This window comes from Psammomys obesus, unplaced genomic scaffold (assembly GCF_907164565.1).
Source record: "Psammomys obesus unplaced genomic scaffold, mPsaObe1.curated_primary_1811, whole genome shotgun sequence".
Taxonomy (NCBI): Eukaryota; Metazoa; Chordata; class Mammalia; order Rodentia; family Muridae; genus Psammomys; species Psammomys obesus.
Genome location: NW_026585644.1, coordinates 47,954,601 through 47,980,671, shown reverse-complemented (window position 1 = coordinate 47,980,671; position 26,071 = coordinate 47,954,601). Strand labels below are relative to the sequence as shown.

The 26,071-nt window shown below is 42.8% G+C and overlaps 1 protein-coding gene across 1 annotated transcript in view; it reads right to left on the bottom strand.

Annotated features, from left to right (window-relative positions):
* The window catches only part of Plekhh2 (pleckstrin homology, MyTH4 and FERM domain containing H2), an 87,920-nt gene that overhangs the window by 38,804 nt on the left and 23,045 nt on the right, over positions 1–26,071 (bottom strand). Inside the window, exons 3-14 of the mRNA XM_055622544.1 lie at positions 24,932–25,081; positions 22,777–22,860; positions 22,170–22,251; positions 18,236–18,421; positions 16,297–17,243; positions 13,585–13,660; positions 11,973–12,067; positions 11,280–11,424; positions 8,898–9,034; positions 8,688–8,798; positions 8,167–8,253; positions 5,956–6,114 (exon numbers count right to left, since the gene is read on the bottom strand). Of these exons, the coding sequence (XP_055478519.1) occupies positions 5,956–6,114; positions 8,167–8,253; positions 8,688–8,798; positions 8,898–9,034; positions 11,280–11,424; positions 11,973–12,067; positions 13,585–13,660; positions 16,297–17,243; positions 18,236–18,421; positions 22,170–22,251; positions 22,777–22,860; positions 24,932–25,081 (2,259 nt within the window). The remainder of the gene's footprint in view (positions 1–5,955; positions 6,115–8,166; positions 8,254–8,687; positions 8,799–8,897; positions 9,035–11,279; positions 11,425–11,972; positions 12,068–13,584; positions 13,661–16,296; positions 17,244–18,235; positions 18,422–22,169; positions 22,252–22,776; positions 22,861–24,931; positions 25,082–26,071) is intronic.

Genomic DNA, 26,071 nt, shown 5'->3' with positions numbered 1-26,071 from the left:
CAGATGAATGGGGAGGAGGTCCCCCCTATCAGTGGACTTTGAAAGGGGCACGGTGGAGAGGAGGGAGGGAGGGAGGGAGGGACTGGGAGAAAATGAGGGACCGGGACACGGCTGGGGTACATAGTTAATAAAATGTAACTGATAAGAAAAAAAAAATCCAAAAAAAAAAAAAAAAAAACCAAAAATGTGTTGCTTTGTCTGGAAGGAACCGTACAGAATGGCGCAGTGCCATTAAGGGCTGTCACTGTGTTGAGGCTGAGACCTGCTCCACTCTGGCCCGTGTGGACAGCATCCGAATGTAGCCCTTGACTGTGTAGAGCCGGAGGTTGACAAGCACGAGACACAGCCTCCCTCCCCAGGCGCTCACAGTCTGTGCTGGGAACATCTTGCCATGTGTTTAGATGAGTACTGGGACGGGTCGTAGCTCTGGACTGTGTGTTCCAACCTGCACCAGTCCTGCTCGGGCATAGGCATTAAAGTCTACACCAGACAGGCCCTGCTATATCCTCCATTCCACAAGAACATGAAGAAACCATTCTCAACAGTGGGCAGATAAAGATTATCTAGAATATTTTGTTCACACACATACAGACGCACAAAACCACACACGCGTGCGCACACACACACACACACACACACAGACACAGATACACAGACATAATCACACACAGACACAGAGACACAGACACAATCACACACACGCACACACAGACACAGAGACACAGACACAATCAATCACACACACGCACACACAGACACATACACACAGAGCTACACAGACATGCTCAGTCACACACACACACTCACGCACAGAGATAGAGATACACAAACACACACAGTCTCTCTCTCTCACACACGCACTCACTGGTGTCCTCAGGCAAGTGACTTACACGCCTCCCTAGGCTATTGTTTGACCAAATGAGACAACACCTAAATCGAAATATATTAGTAACTGCAATAAATGCTTCCTTCCTCACTATATAAAGAGTCAAATACATGGCCTTTCTCATACCCACAAAACCAGCTCATCTCTAAGCATCCAAAGCCATGGTTTAAACAAATAACCCTGCACTAATGTTTTGATGGATTTAGAACGCTTCTTGAGAAACAACAACAGCAAAAATGTTTCATTTGGCAAGACATGCCTCAGTTTAATTAAATTTGGAAACATATATTTACAGAGGAATATCCTTGGCTTTTAAACAGTGCTCTGCAGGACTGTTTCCTCTTTCTTTAAAAAGCACTGAAAGAAGTTTCCTCAAAACCGGAGTATAATTTGTGTACTTTGGAAATGATTTATTTTTAAAACAGAACAATTGCTGCATCTAAACCAAAAGTAAGCGAGAACCAGCTACTATAAAAGCCATGCTTTAAAAATAAAAACACAGGCCATCTCTCTGCATACACCTTACATTAGAATTTCTTCTAACTCTAGATCTGAAAGCATTTTCACAAAACATATCCTACTAGACAAATCCTGATGGAGATATAAAGGTAACCTCAAAAGCTTGGCGAACCAAATAACTTAAAAACTGATTGTTGACCTTGCTTTATTAACAAAAGCCTTCCATATCAGTGATGTTGAAAGTTTGAGAACAAACAACAGAATTTACCCTAAGCCTTTGTTAACACACAAAACACGAGCTCCCTGGTCCCCTCCCCTCCCCTCATCTCATTCCTGTAGTGTCTCCAGTGCAAATCCCATCACCAGCCTTGCTGACTTCAGTATCTACAAGAAACTCCACTGGAAATACCCAGCATTTCTGAGTGCTTTCAATGTGCCAGGTACTGTCTGAATACACTTTTCATGTTTAAATGAAATATGTTTCATGGTTTTCACACCCTAAGGGGTTGTCGCTATGATTATCTCCCATTTCACAGATGGGGACGCTGAGGCCCGGGGCCTGAAATAACTTATTCTCTTCACACAGGTCATGCCTAGACAGCGTGGCTCACCAGCTCTTCCCCGTGCTGCCTCAGCTAAAGCTTCTTTTCGGCTGTGCTCTTTCCATTTCCCATCAACTGTGCTAGTTTTCATGTCTCCCTCCCCTTGTCTTCACAGCCAGGCTCCCTTCTCCACTGGGAGAAGGTTCGTTTCTACAGCTTACATTCTGTAGTCATCAATCATCGCCTCCCACTCCCCGCCCCCTCTCACTCAGACCATTGCTATTCTCTGACTGTCTTCCTGCCTCTGGTCTCTTGATCCAACCATCTTCTAGTTTCTCTATTCCTGCCTGGTCTCTTTCTTCTCTGCCAACCTGGGATCCCGTGTTTGATTGTAAAGCAACTCTTGCTCCAGGGCCCATGGCCAAATTGCATTCCTATGCGCCAACAGACCCATCCAACAAAACTTCACTTCCGCTTGCCTTTAAATAGCCCAGTGGAGGATATGAGGAGAAAACTGTGACAGGAGGGTGTCCTGAGACAATGTCAGCCATAGCTAGCAGCTGTTGGAACTGATGGTGAATCTGTCAAGGAATGTTATATGCTTTACTCTCATATATTTGAAAATTTATAATAAAAAATGTTTATAATAAAACACACACTTTTAGAACCCAAGTGATGGAAACACGGATGTTTGCTGTAAAAATTCTTCCAAATCTATTTCATTTTTGAAAAATTTAATAATAATAATAGTAATAGTAATAATAATATTAAGTCACTCTGCTCCTGTCCTTACACTGTAAAGTCTCTGCTCCTAATATGGGCATTGACTAAAGATATGAACTCCAATCATTACAGTTCAGTCAACCCTTAGTGATACGTATAAATCCCAAATGTCTCTGGCTATATCACGTTTTCTGTGATTACACCCAACCCTTTTACCCACTCCTAGTAAATACCTTAGGCAGAACAAGAAAACCGAGGACATGATAAGTGACCTCATTCCTTGTCCATCAAATACAGATGTTTGTCCCCACTTCTCACTTCCTGCCCGGCCAGCCCCTCCATCCTGCCTCTCCCTGATCCCCATTCACTCACTCCTGGATCTTAATGTTCCAGGTCTCCTGGCTTCTCCCCTCAGCTTATAAATACAGGGCACATGTCTTTCTCCTCCTCTTCTGACCCCATGTTCCCCCCAGATCAGAGTCTTTCTGATGCTCTGGAGAGTGTGGGCAGGCTGTAGACTCACTACGCGTTCCTCCCGCTTACCTTCCACTGCAGTGTGCTCTTGTCCCTGAGCACAGCAGGTATGACCCAATGACCCCACCGTCCTGCTCAAGGGTTCTGCTCCCAGGCCCTCAGGATTTTTCATCCATGCCTCTACATCCCCTACATTTTGGAGTGTTCCATTCTCCATCCCCTACTCTGAATATCAACATTATTTTTTCCTCCAGTTGATTTCTCTCATTTTCCTTGTTCTAACAGTCACTTAAATGATGCCAAGTCCCCAAGCCCTTATTTCTCAGGCAGCTCTCTCTTGTCCAGCGTAGACTGCATTCTGTTGTCTACTAGGCTTTCTAAAACTAGTTATTATTACTGTGTGAGTGTGGATATGGGTGTGAGTGAGTGCGTGCATGCGTGCATGCGTGCATGTGTGTGTGTGTGTGTGTGTGTGTGTGTGTGTGTGTGTGTGTGTAAACCATCATATGCATGTGAAGCTCTGAGAGGTAATTTCCACCTTTACCGGGTTCCAGGGGTTGAGCTCGGGTTGCCAGCCTCATGTGGCACGCTTCTCCACCCACTGAGCCATCATGGTGTTTCTTAGGGAAGGTGTCTTTAAGGAACTCGAAACATCGGTTTGTTCCCAGACAGCCTGTCCATCTCCCAAAAGCTTCTCCTTTCTTCTCACGAGTGTTCATCTCTAGTCCATCCTTCATCTGGACACCTATAAAAAACCTTGACTACTTCCTCATCCGCTACAAACAAACTGGCTTAACTGCCAGCCACCATTCAAATGCAACCTCCCTTCTCATTTCCCGTAACGGTTCAGAGCCTCATGTCCATGAGAGCCACGGCTTCAGCTGCTCTGAGCCTCTCTTCTCCACCACGCCTCCTACAAACTCATCTTTAGCAGAGCAAGCTGTTAACAGTGTGCATATCCTCATGACCAACCCCGAAGCGCTCTAGACATCCTTCGCAAAGCCCCAAGTACTTAACCTGCCATAAGACAAACAACAAAAAGCTCTCTGATCTTCTCCTAGGTTGCTAACCCAGGGAGCTCTGCTCTATCATTCACGCGTCTCCTCCCAGAGGCTGGCTTCTCTGCCCACTGCCAGTTGATATAACTATATAACTCCTCTCCGATATGCAATGCAGTCAAGGCTCTGAGGAGTCATTGCTGCAATACCCCGTTGGTCCTTTATGACCTTCTTATGCATCAGTAATTGTGCTTTTTAAATGTCATTATTAATAAGCTTACAAACCCCTCTTTTTCAATAGCTTAGGAAGCTATCAGAAGAATGGGACAGTATGCTATTATTATTTTTTTTTCAAGACAAGATTTCTCTGTGTAGCCTGGGATGTCCTAGAACTTGTTCTGTAAGACCAGGCTGGCCTTGAACCTGGAGATTCACCTGCCTCTGCCTCCCAAGTGCAGGGATGAAAGGCGTGGGCCACCACCCAGTGACAGTATGCTATTCTTTTCTAGGTTGTTTTTAAATTAAAAATGTAGTCAGCATATAAAATAATGGGCTTCATTGGGTGTTATTACACACATATCACTGGACTTGACTGAACAGCATTGTATTCATTTTAAAAAGTATATTTTCCACAATGCCAGGAAGTTTTGACAACTAAGTAAACATTTGCATGGTGAGTATTTTACAAAAATTTTAAAAAATAAAAACACAAAACAGGACTGAGATGACTCATTCAGAAAAGTGTTTGCCACAGCATGAAGCCTGAGTTACAACAAGCATGAAGCCTTACAGCACATGCGAAAGGTCAGGGCAGGCATGTTTGCCTATAATCCCAGTGCTAGGAATTCAGAGACAGGAAGGTCCCCGAAGCTTGCTGGCCAGCCAGTCTAGCAAGATCACTGAGCTCTGGGCTCAGTGAGAAAAACAAACAAACAAGGTGAAGAGTGATTGAAAAAGACACTTGGCATGAACTTCTAGCTTACAAACACACATACACACAGGCACACATAATATATACACACATACACACTAATACACACACATACATACACACATAGGCACACATATACACACACATACATATGTACACACACACACACACACACACACACTGGTAAACTGTCTTCCAGAGTAACACTCTAGCAAACTTAGTTTATTTCAATACTGGGTTTCAATTTTGTTTTAAAAAAGCTTTTTTAAAAAAAAGCTTTCCTTTGAGCAGATTTTAAAAATTATAACGATTTTATTAGTTTGTGTGTTAAAAATTCTTAGAGATAGCACAGTGTGCTCACTGATCTTTTCTACTTCTTCCTAGTTCTACTGTATCTACTTCTCTTCCATTGTGCCTTTTGGCTTTTTTTAGCCACTCCTCAGTTACTAATTAGAAAAGGCTTGTTAAATATTTTTTTACTCTGTTATTTATTTAATGTGTGTGTGTGTGTGTGTGTGTGTGTGTGTGTGTGTGTGTTTGTATGCTTCAGCAGGTGTATGGAAGTCAGAGGAACTAGTGGGAGCTAGTTCCCTCCTTCCATTAAGTGGAGTTTAGGGATCAAATTCAGGCCTTTGGGCTTAGCAGCAAGCACTCTTCTCTGTTGATCTATTTTGCCAGCCCACACTTATTACATATTAAGAATATTAGCTGGGTTTCACACCTTTCAATGACCTTTTCAAATTCTTTCATTTATATTTTTGCATGTGCCCAAATTTATCTTTTTTTTTTTCCATCTCTGTGGGTTGTTTCCCTTTGGGCATTATACTTAAAGACACACTTCCTACCCCCAAACAAAATCTTAAATGCAGATATTATCTGAACATGACAGATGGAGCTTATGAAAGAGCTTCCTAGGATACAGCTATGTGTACAGAGTCCTACCTTGTTGAGCAATCCCTTTGCTGTTGGTTTGCCCTCAGGCTGCAGGCAAAGAGGGTTAGCAGCTTGCACTCGAAGAACATTCTGCAACACTTTAATCCACTCTTCCAATATATTGGGAGAATCAGCAGTCAGAAAGTATGTGTGTTTCTCTGTGGTAAGCTAGAATGGGATAAGGAACAAGAGAGGCGCTACTGATGACTTAGTCCATGTCCGGCCAGGCATTCTTATAGACAGAAAAGCAATCGTGGTACACCTAAAATCTCTGGTTCCAAGGAAATGTAGAATTCTTTTGCCACTGTGTGAGAGTGTTGACCATTCAGTTAAAATCCTTTTCTTGGGTGCTGCGGGCCTTTCTTTCTCTTCCGGTTCCAGGCGCCACAGGAGCCACTGGTTACCATGCAGATATGGCCAAGCCCAAGAGCCACACCACACACAACCAGTCCCACAAATGGCACAGAAATGGCATCAAGAAACCCCGGTCACAAAGATAGGAATCTCTTAAGGGGTGGACCCCAAGTTCCTGAGGAGCATGTGCTTTGCCAAGAAACACAACAAGAAAGGCCTGAAGAAGATGCAGTCAAACAACGCAAAGGCAATGAGTGAGTAAGCAGAGGCCATCAAAGCCCCTGTGACACTTGCGGCCGTTAAGCCCAAGACGCCAAAGGGTCCCAGCTGCAAACTCAGCCATTTAGCTTTCATCACTCACCCATGCTTGGGAAACGGATTCAAAGCTATACCGCTAAGGGTCGTAGACTCTGCCAACCAAAGGCCAAGGTTCAAACCAAGGCAGAGGCCGCAGCTCCAGCTAAGGCCCAGGATTCAGCCCCAGCACAGGCTCCCAAAGGTGTCCAGACCCCATAGGAAAGGTTTCTGCCAATGTGAAGACAGATGGACTGGTGTGACACACCTACCTACACACTATTTACCGATGACCAGTCCTATGCTGTTTTTACAGATAAACCCAAAGCAAGACCTGTTTAAAAAACAATTCTTTTCCATGTGCCTGACACTGTTCTCAGGATTAACTCCAGGGCTGCAGTTTTATGTCTTTAATTGTCACTTTCCTTTTCTCCCTTTAGTGTGACAAGCTCTAGGTTGCTGGAATGAGCAGGAAGACTGGAGGTGGTGATGAAGAAACCCAAAGCTAACACTGCAAGACAAGACTTTCACGGGGAGAAGAAGTGGGATAGCAAACTAAAAACAAATGAGAACAATTCAATACCAATTCTTGGTGCTACACGTGACCATTTAGCAAGAACTCACAATAGCCCAGTCTCAAATTAACGGTGCTGCCAACTTCCCAAATATTTCAGGACTTTAAAATCAATTCCTGACAGTCAGCGCTCTGTGTCAGAGCTTTCTTTCATTCATCCATTTTAATCCCGAGCATCCCTGGTCCACTGAAAGCATCACCCGTGAACCTTTCTAGAAAAATTTTTCCCTTCACAGGCACGAAACATCACCATCATCATCATCATCATCATCATCATCATCATCATCATCTTCATAATAGTGGCTTGGCCTTTAATCCCAGCACTCAAGAGGCAGAGGCACTCAGATCTGAGTTCAAGGCCAGCCTGGTCTACAAAATGACTTCCAGGAGAGCTGGGGCTACTCAGAAAAACTCTATCTTGAAGGCCTCTCTCTCCCACCCCCTCATTAAAAAAAAAAGTTATTGAAACATTTCTGAAGCAGTGTCTGAATTCAGACACATCAGACTATCTCAAGAGCCTGTTTGAAATTTAAGAGATTTGTGTGTGGGTAAGACAGCATCACCTTTGAGGACACTGGGCAGCACGGGGCCTCTGGTCGTCAATAGTTTTCCCCTTCCCTCTTGAAATTTATGGGAGAATTAATTGTCATTGTCCAATTCCATATTAAAGTACAAGCCTTCTTGAATTCAATAGTACTACTTCTCCAAAATTCACTTACTGGATAATCCTCCCCCCTAAAATGGCTTGATATGTTGAGAGCTGAAAACGCCCGGCAGATTAAATAAAAAAACACTAGGAGTAAAGGTACAGGTTAGTTGCAGGAATCTTGTACAGTTTTAACCAAACACCCTTGGATTATTACATGCCTTTGAGCATCAAACTGATTCTAAAGTGAATAAAAAAAAAAAAAAAGCATCAATCAATCTACTCTCAACCGAGAACTGTTTTTTTTTTTTTTTATGGTACCAAAGGAATAATAAATCCAAAAGACGTGTACCTGAACCGTTTGCTTGTTAGCGCCCCTTAAAATACTGCAGGATGCTGTGAGCTCAATGTGGCCCTGCGGTTTCCGAATTACATCACTCTGCAGAGAAGGAGAGAGAAGCAAACAGAAAGATCAGCAGCTATAAAAGCAACTACTGGAGATGTCCTGTATCATTAACTCATAATTTTTTAACCTTTAGTTTTCTTTTCTGTGTATGGATGTTTTGCTTGCATGTATGTCTGTGTGTGTGTACGTAGCGCCTGTAACAGCTGGAGAGGCCGCGGGATCCTCTGGGACTGGAGATACAGAGTCCTGAGCCCGCCCTGTGTGTGCTGGCAGCGGACCCAGGATCTTCTGCCAGCGGGGCCAGTGCGAGACGTCTCTCCAGGCCCCATAACTAATTGTTTATTACAGAAAGAGTAACCAGCTGGGGTCTGCTTTACAGGGTGAGGGATCCGGGTCTCAGAAACCAGCTGGGGTCTGCTTTACAGGGTAAGGGATCCGGGTCTCAGCGGCGCGCGCCGCCCACTCACTGGAGACTTGTAGAAAAGCAATTCGCCACCTTTAAGAACAAACCACCTCCGCTTCCAAGCCTTGACTTTGCCGCTCATTTTCAGCAGATAGCCAGATTTTTCTAATGGCTCCTAATGAAAAGAAAACATTCGAAAATGAGGTTTTGTTTCCTTCTGGGAAAAGCTAAAAGAGTCATTAATTTCTTTTTCAAAGTCTGATCCAACGTTTACATTTTTCCCGTTTTCACTGGAGGATGAGCAGGTTTTAGGGAGTTTCTGCTCGGGCTGCGAGCACTCAGCGTCAACGCAATAGGCGTCGGGAGGAATGGCGTAGTCGCTTTCAGAAGCCACGGACAAGTCAGACACGCCTAGGAAAGCAAACACGTAAATCGAGTCAGTATCTCAGACTGGCCTGGACCAACAGCAGCCGCGAGTTCTCCTGCAGACAACACTAACTCCTACGTCATAAACCGCCCTTCCCAAGATTTATTCCCATTCCTCCGGCCATGGAGACTTCTACTGCAGGAAACAGAATGCAGGGTTTGGGACCGCCATGCAAATTTCCAAGAAAAAGAACATAAATAATATTTTGGTATGATTGGAATTGTGAGTTTTCTCACATATATAAAATATTATCAAAGTTTACTAGTGCATCTTTTAGTAAAGATTTTTAAAAATATGTGTATTTTATATTGACACATAGACAAATACCTCAATAGTATTTTTCATGAAAGTCCAATAAACTATTAACCAGCTTACTGGCTTTAAAAATCCTCGTTAAAGATAAGCAATAAGTCTTAAAGACATAAGCATATTATTTCTATCAACAACCATGAAGCAAAAGCAGAGGGAACATTTTTCACACCAACTGAGTTGACTCTCTAGAAAGTGTCTTGTGAGTTACAAGCCATATACAGATGACAGATACAACCGGAGATGTCTAATTACTTTGAAATAAAAAACTAAGGCCATTCTGCATTAAAAAGTGTTTGCTAAAGGGCATGCAATAATAGAATGCTGGCCTTTGCCTACTTGTTCATGTATGAATCAAACGCCGGGCATGAGGAACCTCAGAGAGCATCCTGGCCGGTGTCCTCACTGTTTAAGTCGTCAAAGCCCCAGAGGGGGCAGAAGTTATGCAAAGTCAAATAACTAGTCAGGGCTGATTTTGGAGGGCAAAGCTCCGATTCCAAGCCCAAGGCCAATGTGCCAAGCCCTGTCCTCGGTGCTACGGCTATGGCCTACAACAAAGGGAACGTTTGAGTCCTCTTGGAACAGAGTCCAGTGAAGGGAAAGGGATGCCCAGCAGGTAGTGAGAACTATAAAAACGAAATGTGGAGCAGACTAAAGCACCCGGAAGAGCAGGCAACCCGGAAGGGCAAGGACTGCAATCTGAACAACCACGGAAGGGCGGATCCCACTAGGGAAGCCACGCTGGAGCAGAGTGATGAGGAGGCTTGGACACACATATGAGTAAGCCTGGCACTCCGGAGGTGAGCACAAGAGGAAAGGCTGTGGAAAGCAAATTTGAGCTACTGATCAAGTTCAAAACGAAATAGATTTTCTTTTTAAATTATAAACAACAGGGTCTGTGAGCAAGGGAAGAGAAAGGAGAGGATGAGATCAAAGATAAAAGAGTAGCCTGTCAGCTACTATGAAGAACAGAGCAGCTGTATTCTTGGCAACAATGTGACATAACCTGACTGACCACAGAGAGCCAAGGAAACTGGAGGAAGCCCAAACACTAACACTGAGAAAGCTTAGCCACGCCAGCTGCAGCCTATGGCTTTGAAGGCAACAGCGGTTCCCAGCGAGCCAGTTTGAAAACTAACACATATACAAGGCCACAGAGACTTTCCTTAAGTACAGGTTCCACTAGCTGAGATCAGATCTCCCTGTAACCTCTTCCTGTGCACACAAGTTACTCAAAGCTGGGGTGGGGAGACAGCTCAATGGAGAAAGCACTTGCACCTATGAGCACGAGGGCCTAAGTTCATATCCCCTAAATACATAAAACCTGACCTGGTAGTAACTCCAGCACAAGAGGGCTCCTAGAGGCTGCCAGCCAGCTAGCCTGCTGTACTAAAGCCTGAACCACAGGATACCTTGTCTCAGAGAGGGAGGCGACACTGAGGTTGTCCTCTGGGTTTCACATGTGTGGAGTAGACACACATGCACACATACAGTTTTTCAAAACTTGGTAAAAGTTATATGTATGCACAAAGTAAAGTCGTACTTGTTTTCCACGTTACTGTCAGATTAACCGACAGAAACCCGCAGGTGTGTTTTCTGACATTTAACAATAGTAAGTCTTTCCCGCTAATCAGTCAGCATGCCACAAGGTAACTATAAAAAAAAGTAACTGCCTCTTGGCCAATTGTTTCTTTTTATAATAGTGTAATATACTAGTAACATTAATAAGGCGATGATGAAAGACTGTTTAGTGTGAAACCACAGAGAATGAACTAGAAAATTACCACTAGGATATAAATGTCTCCGTCCCATTTCACTGTGATTTAGAGAGTGTATTCTGAGAAATCCTACGGAGGCGAGTCCCGAATCAGTATTCAGAACGTGCTGGCGTTGCGCCCTGTGAGCGTGCTTTCCCCTCACCTCGCTTCATGGCCCTGGGACTGCTGGGCCCACTGCGGCTGCGCGTGTCCGACTCCGAAGTCCGGGAGCTGGACCTGGAGCTGTCCTCCTCCTCGGAGCCAGAGGAATCATCCAGGAAAGGGCTGCAGCTTATTTGCGTCGCCTTCTAAAGAAAAGCAGAACAGACCCCTTGTTTCCACCTCTGAAGTCGCTGTCCTGTCTAGACACACGATGCTTTACAGAAAACGATCATGGACGCATTTTTTTTTTTTTTAAGAAAGATAACAGCGTATTTTGACATCATGAAAATCCATCTTCAAAAACTTAGATTCTAATTAGCTAGGAATTTGTCAATTATAAAAGATTCCTGAAAATATAAGACTGTCCGTATCTGACAGTCCTTGTTTTAATTAGGTTCTTCTGGAAAAGAAGGGGACGCTGGCAGGAGCACAAAGGCTTTTCTAAATTAGGAGTTTCCATTGCATCATTAATAATATGCTAACTGCCTGGGGTGAGGGCGAGGAGAATCACATCATAATCATCTTCTCCAGGCCTTTCCCTTTCTTCTTTATGATATATTAACGTTAACTTTTAAGGCTGTGCAAAGGGGGAATCTGTATAAAATGTTGCGAGTGAAATCTGGGGCTTGAAGGAAGTTTCCCCGAACATCCTGAAGAGAACCGAATGTCTAACAGTGAGAAACACACTCATTACCCCCTTTAACGTTGTGTACACTGGGATTGTCATATTCTTGTAGATCAGAGACGTATAAAGGCCTGATGAAGAGCATGAAGGTATGTTTGCAGAATCTGAAACAAAAAACAACATTAAAGAAAACCTCCCAGCTAGTACACTGCTCTATTGTCTATGAATATATATTAAAAATAAATCCGATTAACAGGTGCCTACTAATATTGGTCTGCTTTATGAGCTATGAGATTTCCAGATTTACATCTCGGCTTTTTAAATTTCTGTTTATTTCTGTTGGAGCCTTACTGTAGGTGGATTCTAGATTAGCCTCTAACTGGTAGTGATCCTCCTGCTTGCGCCTCCTGATCACTGGGATTAGAGGCACCACACCCAGCTACAAATGTTGTTTCCCATGGGTCATCATTTCCTCACATATGCCACCTCCCCAGTGAGACTGTTAGCCCTTTGACAGCAAGAGGCATGCCTTTCTCTAGCCTCTCCACTGTGCTTAGCTGTGCAGAGCTCAACAGAAAAGACCACCGGCTGATTCAGGAAGTGGGTTCTTTGAAGATGTTCTCTGAGGATTTGGAGCCCTATCTCTGACGTGGCATTAAACCATTATCATCCTTAAGATCTGTCATCAGGAGACTCCAGTGTTGGCAGGTTAGAATATACTTTCCTAAATATTAAGAACAGAAGATAACTAAAAACATTGATGCTGATGTTACCTCTCTAGATGAACCAGTTGGAAGGCAGATAGGTGGGAGGTAAAAAGAGCCAAGGTGGGGTTTCTTTCCTTATTCTAGACACTTGTGTGTGAATTTTTTTGTCTTATGTTTTGAGATAGGATCTCATGTAACCCAGGCTAGCTTTGAACCCAACTATGTAGTTGAGGCTAGCCTTTAGCTCCTGCTTTTACCTACCAAGTGTTGGCCTTATTTAATTTTTCATAGTGGAAATGACTGTTTCTATAATAATTTTTTGAAGGAAGCAGGGAAAATGACATAGAATCCAATATTTTTATAATTTTTGTAGCTTTAAACAGATAAAATGCCCATGTCTCTCTACTTTGCTTTTTTTTTTGGGGGGGGGGTAAAAACATAGTGAAGTTCATTCTAAATCAGGACTGAATATATTTATGACTTTATCCTAAATAAAATGAACAACAGTTTTAGAACAAACCAGCAACCTAAACGCTTACATAATTCCATTATTCCAGTAACATTAAACATTTAGGAAAGTCTTGCCTAGTGAAACAGCAATACAAAATAGTTTAAAAACCCCTTTATTACACTTTTTTTTTTATAAAGTCACAAGCAATAAGATTTATCGTCTTAACCATTTTAAGTGTATAATTCGCTAGGGTGGTGTTTATTCACCTTGTTGTAAAACAGACTTCTGAAACTTTTTCATCTGGAATTTTAAACCCATTAAACAGCATCTCCCTTTCCCCAGTTTCCCAGCTCCTGGTGACCATCCTCCTTTATTCTGTTTCTGTAACTGGTTGCTTTGATAACCTCGTCAACACAGAATCCTACGCTCCTGCCTCTCTGTGGCCGCACCCCACATTTGCTCTGAGCTATTGCACGCACAAGCCCTCAAGGCTCACCCACATCACAACAAGCAAACCACTTACTTTTATTAGCATTCTCCATATTGAAGGCCTCAGACATTCGAATGCCTGACTTGGCTACAGCATATATTCTGCTTTCCTAATACAAAAGAGAGATTGAACCAGGTGCTTACAGCCAAGAAATTATGATACTGAGCACATTTTTCATTTGTCCTTCAGATAACACCCACTAGAGTGCAAAATTCTAGTTATCACAAAACTCATCAGTGCCAATAAAATACACCATTGTGGAAAACTTGTAGAGATTTTCCCCCATTCATTAGTTATTTCATTATCTATTTTTGTTCCCAAACTTTCGCTTGGTATCTTGACTTCTGTAGACAATGTAAGAACAAGCCTGATCATTAACAAGACAGATTATTCACAATTACTGAGGTAGATAAACACTGTCTTTAACGTCCTAACAGTCTACATGTGGTTAAAAGTTTTTTTTTAAAGGGGGAAACACTGAATAGCTGTAACATGAAGCCAAAAACTGCTCACAATCACTGATTACACTCAGATCTTCTTTAATATGCATTACCATGGTTAGAAAAAGAGAAAAGGGAAAAAACCTTACATTGAGAATCATAGCAGAGCATTAAATGCTACTATCTCCTTATTTCAGTGTACATTTCGGTAAAACAAAATAGATTTTGAGTCAAGTAATAAACGGAGCTGAGGGTTACAGTAGAATTATTATCTTGTTCCAAAAGTAGCCTATTGTGTTTGCTCCTCTTCTCCAAGAAAGAGCTCTGAAATGGACACTGTGAGGTTAGAATCACTAGCTAACAAGAAAAAGGTCCCCAGTGGTTCCCAGTGCATAAATCGACGTGCCATGCCTTTAATAAAAGGTCTAAACAGTAGACAGCTGATGCCACGCTTTAGGCTGGCCAGTGGCTACAAATACTGGCGCAAGATCTCTCATGATGGGGTGTGTGCCTAACAGAATGGAGAAGCTGTGCTTTCCCTGAACACGTGGATCACACAGAGCCTAACTGCAAGAGATCCATGCTAAGGCGATCTAAGCGGGAGCTTCGAGGCAGCTGGAGTCCATGTGAGCATGAGAGAACTGGAAGCAGGAAGGAAGTGGAAAGCGTAGTCATAGACGCGAGGACAAGCTGAGCCAAACCAGGTCGCCATGAGAGCAGGCCGTCAGAGGTATTTCTGGATCACAGCTGTCCTACCCGAGTGACTATTACGTTCTGCATGATACTCCAACTCAGCCAGGGAAGCTGCTGAACATCACCTGGAAACCTGAAAATGCCAAGGAACTTTTGCCTGTGCTAAGTTCATTAGAAAATTTGAAAAGCAAAATACTACTTTTCCAGGACCAAAAATAGCTTGAAAAGGGGAAGAGAAAGAAAAGGTAAAATTTGCCAAAGAAAATGAACTTGAAAGCTTAACATCAATCTCTGGAAGTCTTCAACATAACAAAAGAAGCCAAATCTTGGCTCCTTGTTGCCTAAGGGTGGCATAACTAGAATTCTGGAGACCCACGTGCCATTGGCTTCTACTTTTTTTGTGCCATGAAGAATTTAGCAATAAACAGGAGGCCACTTCATGTGGATCCCAAAAGGAAAAATGTCCTCTTGAAAGTAAAGAGAAAGCAGACACATCTCTAACTCTGAATTTATATTAGGAAAGCCATGGTCATCATAATTTGTTTACAGTTATAGCAGCTACTCAATAAAACAACCACAATAAAAGAACATGATTCAGGTACCCAAGATCTCTGGCAACCCAGATGTTTCTTTTGAAGCCAGAGGTTAAACATAAGTCTACGAAACATAACAATTCACTTAATTTCAAGTATAGAATATTGGGGTTGGTGAGAAGGCTCAGAGGCCGGGGGTGCTTGTAGTTAAGTGTGACAATCTGAGTTTGATCCTCGGAACCTGCTCTGTGGGAGAGCACCAGCTCCTGTGGTTGTCCTCTGACCTCTACACGTGCACTATGGCACGCCTGCTTTCCGTTAACACATGCACCTGCAAGTTTAAAGACAGACTTTGCTTTTAAAGAAATCAAGCAATGTAGATAGTCCCAAGGAATATCACGTAATTGATAGGTTGGTTTTGTAGTCAAAGTCAATGTTTTCATAGAAAGCTCAAGTCCCTTCTAGACTAGCCGGAAGATGCTGTAGCTGACATATTTACTGGATTTACACGTTCGTGGCGGGTAAAGTGAAATCTCTCTACATCAAGTGACTAACGACGCTCAGAACCCCCAAGCGATAGGGTGAGGTGCTCCTGCAGAAGCGCTCTAAAGTTTTGGCTAGAGGAACCCCTCCTCCCCACCCCATCATGCCTCCCTCTGTTTCGCTGAGCTCTCTACACCCACTCACTTTCCCTTGCATGCACAGCCCAGCACCTATCCTCTCTCCTTTCCTTGAGGAAACAAGAAGCTTCATATTGGATGAGTTAGAGGGGGCCTGGCCTCCCTTCCTCCAGGAGGAAGCCACAGTGATCTAGCTCCAGCTTAGGCCTGGGTCCACAAATCTAATTCCAAATTCTAATACTGAAAAGCTCATCTGCCCTCCAACACTCCTATCTATAAGTAAAGTCATATTTTAAATTCCCACCTGTCTTGTTTCTCAATCATTCAGAACACGGTTGGGGAAGAGAAACTGTCAGAACAACACTGGATTTGAAAAGCAACAGGGACAGGAGTGTGAAGCCTGAGAAGATTGCTGAAAGAAGCTCCCTGTGTGGGAGCTGCACACAGGAATGTAATTACCCAAGAGGGAAAGCGGTGCAAAGGAGGAGTGGGCGGTTTGCCTGAGGCCTTCTTTGCAGGATCACTGTTTTCCTGGTCATCTGCAAAGGGACCATCTGGGGAGTCACAGGAAAACAACCCATCGTCGCAGCCCGTGTCCATGCTCTCCACAACCTCCAAGCTGTCTCCATCAACCACATCAAGATCCGTTTCCTGAGGTCTCAGTGGTCGGATCATGCTTATGGCATTCCTGTTCGTGCCAAACATCCGGTCCGAACACAACTGTGGCTGGCTCAGGTGCCTTTTGGTGAGTGCCACACTTATACTGAAAACATTGGGTATCCTTAGCTTTGGGGGTGGCAGGTACAGGGAAGGCACTAACTGTGTTCCTTTCCTAGGGAGCAGTGAGTTAGGGTGTTTGGGGGTTAACGCTGGGGTTAAAATAGGGCTTGGGGTGTTGGCCTCACTTGAGGAGGATGAATAGTCCAGTGTTTGGGACTGAAATTTCTTGTTCAGTTCATCTGAGGAACTATCTTGCTCCTTTATCCGTGACTGGGAATTCCCCTTTGCAAGGCTATTCTGAGCTTTCCATGGTGCCTTCTGCTGCCAAGAATATAGCTTCTTGTGCTCTGGCCCATTAACGCCGAAAGTCTCTTCTTCGAAAATAGAACTGCTGTCATCCGATGCAGTGAGATACGCTTCACCACACTGGAGGCCCTCCTCAGACGTGTGGCTGGAAAGAGTGGACGTGCGCCTGGGCTTGGATCTGCCCTTGCTTCTGTCTTCCTCGTCAGAACTCCAGTCACTCCCTGGAAGCCCGGAATTCTGGGATGTGGCACCATCTGTCGCAAAGCTTGCTCTGGTTTTCCGGTTCTGTTCTGAGCTGCGAGAAGTCTCATGCAACTTTCCCTGGCTTCTGTTGCTCTCTTGGACTTGGTTATCAGCAGGCTTCTCTGCAATTTCCATCTCTAGAGGGAGATACACGACATTGGCAGGTTGCCTTAATAATGAAACGGTTACACAACTATGTGCATATGTGCATTCCCCTGCCTGTCACAACTACACTGTAGAGACTGGCAATTTCACGTGAATAAGGGCAACGTATACTATTCTTTGTTAGTTTTAAACCTTTATAAGCACATTTGAAAAAAAAAGGGGGGGACTTACATAAGAAAAGAAAAAAAAACACCCATATACTTCAACTTAATTGTAGCAAAAATAAATTGCTTTTTACAAACAAGTATGTTGGGGAACGAAAGTTGTCAACAATCTAAAGAGAAAAAGAGCAGAGTGTGAAGTGGGGTGCATTTGACCATCAAAGAAGCTGCCAAAAAACCCCAATGCCTTTAATTCCACTTTAGAAGCAATTATTAATGCTACTGCGCCTATGAAGCCAAGACAACCCTTCCCACTAATCTTCAAAGTCAGCATCGTGTATGCCTAACCGTAAGCAGGAAGCCATAACTTAAGCAACAGACTTTGTGTTCACATTTCAATACACGAAATGCACAAACTCACAGAAAAAGCATTCCTCCACCACTCTCTGTTTAACTAAAATGTGTTTTAATAATCAGAATAACCTCTTTAAATGCCTTTAGAGATGGATTCCATTTGTTAGCACTGTGAGAAATAAAATGTACCAACAGCTTCATACATAATGACTTAAAACTTCAGATTGAGTGGAAAAGGAACTTTGAGAACATAAATATGAACCCCATGACCAAGGAATGAGAGGTTGAACAAACATGTCCTCGTGTTTTGTGGCAGGTATTGGTTACATGTTCGAGTGAGTCAGAGCTTCGGCACAGGCAACCTCAGCCACGCGCCGCTGACTGCTGGACAGTGGAAAGGGGATGAAAAGGTTTCTTGGAAAAGTAAACATAATTCGAATAACAATCTTAGTGAATGATGCTTTCTTTTTTGGAAAAGCCTGAGGTAGACTGCTCTAGTTTTTAAGTACCTTCTACGCATTTTTCTTCGGTGAACTCGAGGTCTTTCGATGCCGTCTTGCTCACTCCCTCGAATCTTACTACGTGAGGAGGACTCTTTGCTCGGGACAAGAAGCATCCAAACGTCAAATCACTCAGGCGCTGCCCTTCTGAGAGTTTTGGTGTGGAGACACAAGACACCTTTTTTCCTTGGAGTTCTGCAAGGTCATTAAGCAAAATGGAGTTGAATTTTTATAGCCGTTTGTTAGACATTGAACAAAAGATATAAGGACTTGAATAAACCACTTTTAACACCAGAAAAAAAAAAAGACTGAATTTCATTTTATACTTAGGTATAATAAATGGAAGTCCCAATACCATAGAACCCTAAATCTGATGTGTGTGTGTGTGTGTGTGTGTGTGTGTGTGTGTGTGTGTGTGTGGCAGGGGGATCAGTGGGAAAAGGTGCTTGCTGTCAAGCCTGGTGACCTGAGTTCAGTACTCAATTTGCTAATCATGGGTTCAGTCCATCTTTTGGATGGCTAGCATTGTTGCTTGTAAGATCAAAAGCATGGAGGACCCAGGGAGCAAAGCTCCTGAGGGAGTTCATTTCAGAGGCCCTCAAGCAACTGAAGGTGAAGTGGGTTACGCTGAATAGCAACTGATAGTGAAGAAAAAATATTTCTAGCATATTTCTTCAGCGGTATTTTTAAATTCTTTTATGTTGATCATCCATCACAGGATTGATTCACAGTAATATAGTAGTGATTATGGACAACTGGTCCTCAAGTAAACAGAGTCTGCATCTGTGGATTTAACCAATGGTCGCTACTGAATGTGTACAGATGCTTTACTATGAGTCTCTAAAAAATCCAATCCAACAAATGTTTACATGACATTTACCGTTAACTAGGCATTGCAGTAACCTGAAGATGATTTAAAATTTCACTGTGTAACACCTTATATGCAAACACTGGGCCATTCTGTTTAGGGACCTGCAGCAGCCTCAGATTTTAGATCTGTGTGAATCCCAGAGTTGGTCCTCTGTAGATACTAACAAACAACTGCATGCCTATGTATGAGTATGTATGTATGTGAATGTGCATGTGTGTAATATATACATGTTTGTATATGTCTATAATATGTACACTATATACATAGTTTGATATATATATATATATATATATATATATATATATATATGTACATTAAATCCAGCATAGGGTATCTCTGTTCCAGTCTAAGCCTAATTTCCAAAGATCAGAATCTCTTAGTATTTAACACCCAAAGACTGTCAATAGAGACTAGAATTGCAAGCCAGGACATCAGGAAAATTGACAATGTTTTCGAAATAGACTTGGCATATCCAACCTATTTCAGTGAGGGTGAGTGTCGTGAAAACAGGAAACCTTCAATCAGTTATAACAGCGTTTTTTAAAATAATTCAGATGGAAGAAATGAAAGCAAGCATTTAACATGCTCTAAACAGATTGTCTTGCTAGGGGTAGTGGCTGACAGCTGTAATCCCAGCACTCAAGAGGCCGAGGAGGTAAATGTAGCCAGGGATAAACAGTGAGAGAGACCTGGCCCCTCCCCCCTCCAAAAGCATATCGTTTAATCAACAACTTTATATATTCCCTTACATATTCCCACAACATTACTAATAGAAAAATATTAATCACAGCATCATTAATATAAAATATTAAATATTTAGAGATATAACAGTTTTTCTTAAGTAGTAGGCATTAAAATTGTCTTTAAAATTCATGTTCTTGTGGGATGGAGAGGTGGCTCAGAGGTTAAGAAACTTGGTTGTTCTTCCAAAGATCCTGAGTTCAGTTCCCAGCAACCACATGGTAGATCACAACCATCCAACCATCTATAATGAGATCTGGCGCCCTCTTCTGGTTGGCAGGCACACGTGCAGGCAGAATGCTGTATAAATAATAAATAAATCTTTAAAACAAATTCATGTTCTTTCACCTAGGTGTCGTGGTACATGGCTTTAATCCCAGCACTTGGGAGGCAGGGGCAGGCAGAGGATCTCTGAGTTCGAGGCCAGCCTGGTCTACAAAGAGAGTTCCAGGACAGCCAGGGTTACACAGAGAAACCCCTCTCTTGAAAAAAAAAAATGTTCTTTCAACCACACCAGAACGTTCTTAGTGCATTATGTGAGATGCAAGGTTTGTGGGATACAAAGAAGGAAAGGAGAGGCCGAGTCTGAGCTGAGGACATGTCAGGCAGCCCTGCTCTGACCTGTCTCGTCAGTTCATTGAGTGAGCACAAGTCACACACAGCTATGCGGTCACCTCTTCTTCATCCAAGTGTGCAACTGAGAGGTTACCACAAGAGTGGTGTGCTAAAGAGCCCTCTCGTCACACGACAGCTACACAAGCCTTTCAAGTTAAAAGGAACGCAAACTACACAACGAAAAATACAAAGGAATTTTTGTATTGCATCATTCTACTCAAAACATTCAGGCTGTAACAATTTCTGTGATGGTCAAAAAAGCATGAGAAGGAAGCTGGTGGGGCTCAGTGGGGCAAAGGGCCTGCTGGGCCTGAGGGTCTGAGTCTGGATCCCCAATATCCACATAAAAGCCAAATGTGAAGGCACAAGCCTTCAACCCCGCCCTGGGTGTGAGGGAAGAGACTGGCACATCTCTAGGGCTCTTAGCCAGCCAGGCTAACCGCCATCAATGAGCTCCAGGTTCAGTGAGAGACCTTGTGTCAAAAACAGGGTAGAGGTGATGAAAGAAGATATGTGAAGTTGACCTCTGACCTTCACTCACACACACACAAAATGGATAAATAGAGAAAAAGTGATTTGAAGCAAAAATTGAAATTTCTTTTCTAAAGCAAAACTGTCTGAAATTAAATACTCAGATCGGCGTTACCGTTTTCCAATTATTCAGCAACGTTTTGTTGTGTCTGGCTGATGTGGCAGCCTCTAGCATGGCAAAGCTACTTAAAAGTAAATTCCGATGAACAGACAGTTTAAATTCAGTTCATTTGAAGTGCTCAACAGTCATAAATGGAGGGTGGCCATCACCACCAGGTGCAGGACACTTCAATGCAGGGAGAAGTCAAGTTTTATAATGAACTCTTGGTGAAATGTGTGTGTGTGTGTGTGTGTGTGTGTGTGTGTGGTGCTGGCCTGAGATCAGAGACCTCACACATGCTATGCCAGCACTCTGGCACTGAGCAGAAACTCCTGCCTTTGAATGCTTTTGTAAACAGACCAGGCCTACTGGAGTGATCAATGGATTATCAATGGGTACTTCCCCTGAAGTACCTTCCCCCTGGAAGACTTAACCCTGGGGAGATTAAAGCACTGATAATGTGTGGGTGAACTGAGTTCTGTGGCATTGGCAACAACCAGAAGAGGTGCCTAAGAACCACCCCAAGCTGCCTTCAAGGAACCCCAAATTCAGGGACATGTTTGGAATGCATGATGCCAAAAAGCCTTCTTGAAAGTGCACCTCGATACAGGTGCACATATTGCATTTTTAAATTAATTAACCAATTAATTCACTTTACTTCGCAACCATAGCCCCCTTCCTTCTCTCCTTCCGGTCCCACCCTTCCTCCCTCTCCTCCCTTTCCTCCCTTCCCTACTCCTCAGATAAAAGGACCCCCACCACCACCTACCCATCTCAGCACATCAAGTTGCATCAGGACTGAGCACATTCTCTTCCACAGTGCCCTGGCAAGGCAGCCCCGGCAGGGGGAAATGATTGAAAAGCATGCAACCTTGTCAGAGGTAGCCCCAGCTCCCATTACTGGGGAACCCATATGAATACTAAGATACCCATTGGGTACACAGGTGTATGGGGCTTAGGTACAGTCCATACATGCTTCTTGTTGGTGCTGCAGTATACACAAGCCCCCCTCCCTCAAAACACTAGTAGCAAACTCCTACATAGCCAGTAAGTCCAAAAAGCTAATTTAGGGAAAATATTTGTACCTTGCAATTTTGACTGTATTGCTCTTATCTCTTCAGTTTGGTTTTGATTGATGAAACGAAGATTCTGATTCTCCAGTTCCAGCTAGGAGAGCAGAATGGTATTCTTTAACCCAAAATAACACTTTAAACTGCATTAATAAATTATAAAATTTAGAAAGTAACAATATATAATTACGCTATTTGCAAATTGTTGAACTCATTAGCATTGGCTATCAACCCTAACAGTTATGTCATCAATATTTATTTCTTCAGAGCTAAAAGTTTAACCCTATGCATTTTCCACTGTAAAATAATTTTAAAACAACTGTTTCAGCATTTAGTCTGTGCTTCTCAGATGTCAAACCTATTAATTTTATGGCATATACATGTAATATTCATAATAATATTAAACTAACCTATTATAATATGGTTGTTCACAGTCACCAACATAAGTCTATCAATGCTTTAAATTTAAAATATAATGGATATTAAAATGAAAGCAGTCTATCACAAGTTTACCAAAATATGGGACTATAACCAACTGATCATAATTTTATGTCTCACTCATGATTGTATATCCTGAACACTAATTTAAAAAAAGAAAATGAAGGAAAACAGCAATAAGTACCTCATTTAACTTAACTGTCACCCATTCTTTGATTTTAGCTGCTTTTTCTTCTATTATTTTAGCTTCTTGCATTCTCACTTGTTTCTGAAATAACATCAACAGCTTGTTTAGTTCAATTGTAAGCTCCTTGGCTTGGAGACATTACATCATAAAAATATGAAAGGCAAATCCACTTAAAACCTGCTTCCAGGTTAACATATTTCCCTCTAAGTTACCGAATTGATTTTTAAAAGCCACAAATCACCAGGCATGGTGGTACATGATTGTCATCCTAGCCCTTGGAGGGTGAGGCAGGAGGATCATGGGGTCTAGGCCAGCCTGAACAGTAGATCTTGTTAAAAACAAAGAGAAAGAAAAGGGAGTGGGAAGGAAGGAAGAAGGAAGGAAGAATGAAGGAAGGAAAAACTGTTCAGCAGATATAGTAAGAAACCAAACGGCACATGCAGATGTGATGAAAAATCTGACTGTCCACTTCACGGGATTTAGGAGCTCCGGGGCTTGTCTGAGGGATTTTCTAGACTGGGTTAGCTGGTGCGGGTTGACTGCCTTAAACACAGATGGTGTCATTCCATAGACTGAATAAAAGCAGACAGTGAGCTGAGCGCCAGTCATCTCTCTCTGCTTCCTGACTACAGACTCAAGGTGACCGACCATCTGCCTCGCGCTCCTGCCGCCATGTCCTCCCTGTGCTGATTCACTATAGCCTCAAATTGTAAATAAAACAACCCTCCCTTCCTCAGGTTGCTTTAGCCAGGTGTTTTGTTGAAGCAACAGGAAGTGTCTGTCTAGTCCTGCAAGCACCGTTAATTCAAGTGGTGTTCCTCAGTTTCTCTCAGATACTAAGATGAAGTGAATCCTCTCTCTGACTATATCAACGAAATAAACCAATTCTTGACCAGTAGAATTGGGTCTACTAAGATGGGAGGAGAATACAAATCTGCTTAAGAGCAGGGCTATTTACTCCCTCAAATAATAGTTTAAAAAAAATAGAGAGAGAAACTTAAAACCTGGCTTTGGTCACAAAACTACAAAGACTGAGGATACACTATAAATCACAATGGATGGGACTATAGAGACTGTGAATACCATATAAATTATTTGGCAGCTAGGAAGCTGAAAACCGCTGGCTCAAAACACTGACCCCATAGAGAAGCGAAAAACGAATGAAAATTTTAATGCGTTTAACAAACATATCAGTCACATTTAAATGATATTAAATGGCTACCTAAGTAGTCATTTAATCCTAATGAAATTTTTGTTGGTTTTTGAGATAAGGTCTCCTTCTATAACCCAGGCTGGCCTTTAATTCAGTATGTAGCCCAGACTGGCTTCAAACTCATGGCAGTCCTCCTGAATCAGTGTCCCAAGCACTGGGATGATAGGGATGAGATACTACACCTAACTCCTAGGGAATTTTTGTCATAAAACGTGTTCATTTGAGGCAGCTGAAAACTGTATGCTTTTAAGCAGGAAGATTAGTTCAAACATAAATATGTACAATGATGTGTATATATACATATATATTTTTTCTTTAGGTAGAGTCATTCAGTTGCCCAGACCAGCCTCACACTGATGATCCTTCTACGTCTGGCCTCCAGAATTCTGGGATTACAGGCATGCACTACTGTACCCAGTTTGGCTGCAAATGTTTTGTGCCTGTTAAAAATAAATATTCCCCAATGAAAAGACACTGCATTCAAGCCCTAAAGTCTGAACATAACGGTATATATCCGATATATCTATAACTCTGCTAGATCGGGGCCAGAGAGACATCCACAAGAAAAGCCACCACACTCGCGAGGTCAGGTCCATCACCAGGACGCACACGGCGGAAGGAGAGCGCCAACTCCTGTAAGCTACCCTATGACCTCTACACACAGCAGCGCACACACACGCACATACAGATGCACACATACGCTTGCACATGCCTGGACACACACACTCACACACACGTACTAAAAAGTACTAGATCTTCCCTTGAGGCCTTGAGTCACTCAAGGCATGAAGAGAACGGGCAATTTTACCTGTACCTCTTCCCAACACACGTGACGTAATCCTGTGAATAAGGGTTCTCCATACTAACAGAGCTAAGCTATGTTTTGGTTACATGTTAATGAACACACATGAGTGCGACTGATGACTCAGTTTTCCTAACCTGCTCTTCAAGCCGCAGCTCCAAGCTCTGAATGATGTCATCCTTCTCCTGCATTACACACTCCAGGTCTTGACACTTTTTATAGAGCCGAATCTCTGACTCGTTGGTCTGAACATTGGCTGCTTTTAGTTTCTCTTCCATAACTTGTACCTAAATTCAGAGGGTAAAATAGTAACATTACGCCATGCTTAATTTGTTGTAGTTTTATGCTTAGAATTTCACTTTAACATTAGGTTCTTAAACGTATCACAAGCTGAAAAAAATCAAACGCCAAGGTATAATATATTACGGTGATTGTAAAACCTGAAGACCATCTGACCTGCAGGTAGATACGGGAGATCACTAGAGTGTGAGGACACAGGGAATGGCACCTGTCTGCTAGAGCAATGATAGCATGCACAATGTTCATATGGAAGCAACAGTTTCTGCCCCATGCCCCCAGATTTAGACAAGAATATGAAGAAAGTGGTGAGATAAGACTCAAATTAGATGGCCTGGATGATAACACATTTTGGGGAGAAAAAAATTGAACTTCACAGTAGAAAAAAGAAAAGAAAAAAAGAAAGAAAACCAATGAATGTTAAAGCCCAAATAGCAAAATCATTAAAAAAACAAAACAAAAACCGAAAGTCCAGTCCAGATCCAGGCAGCAGGTGTTCGGCAGAGGCTCTTTAGTTTACTCGCTTAATGATGCTCTCCAGTTCCAGGCCAGGAAGGCATCAGAGAATAAAACAGACCCTCACATCTCTTCCTGCATACAGGTTACAGTGTAGCGGAGACCAGAGACAATGAGTTTAGTCACAGACCAGACAGCTCTGCGGGGGTAACTCTAACACGTGAGGCAGGGGAGCCATGCATCACTGTCAATGTCTAAGACAGACAGACTCTGCTCAGACCTTCTGCAAAGCACGCTGAGGCACAAGGCATCTTCGAAGGACATGCGTGTAGAGTGAGTGTCTGCCCCCACACACACTGTGAATCTACCCAACTCGGTGAAGTGGTGTTACTGTTACCGCCTTCTAACTGTGCCCGTCCTCTTCCTACAGATCACAGACCCCGTCCCTGCATGGTCGAGAGCCTGATATGTTGGAAGCCTTTGTGAGACATCATGGGAAGGTCTAAATAGGAAGGTGTTTGTCA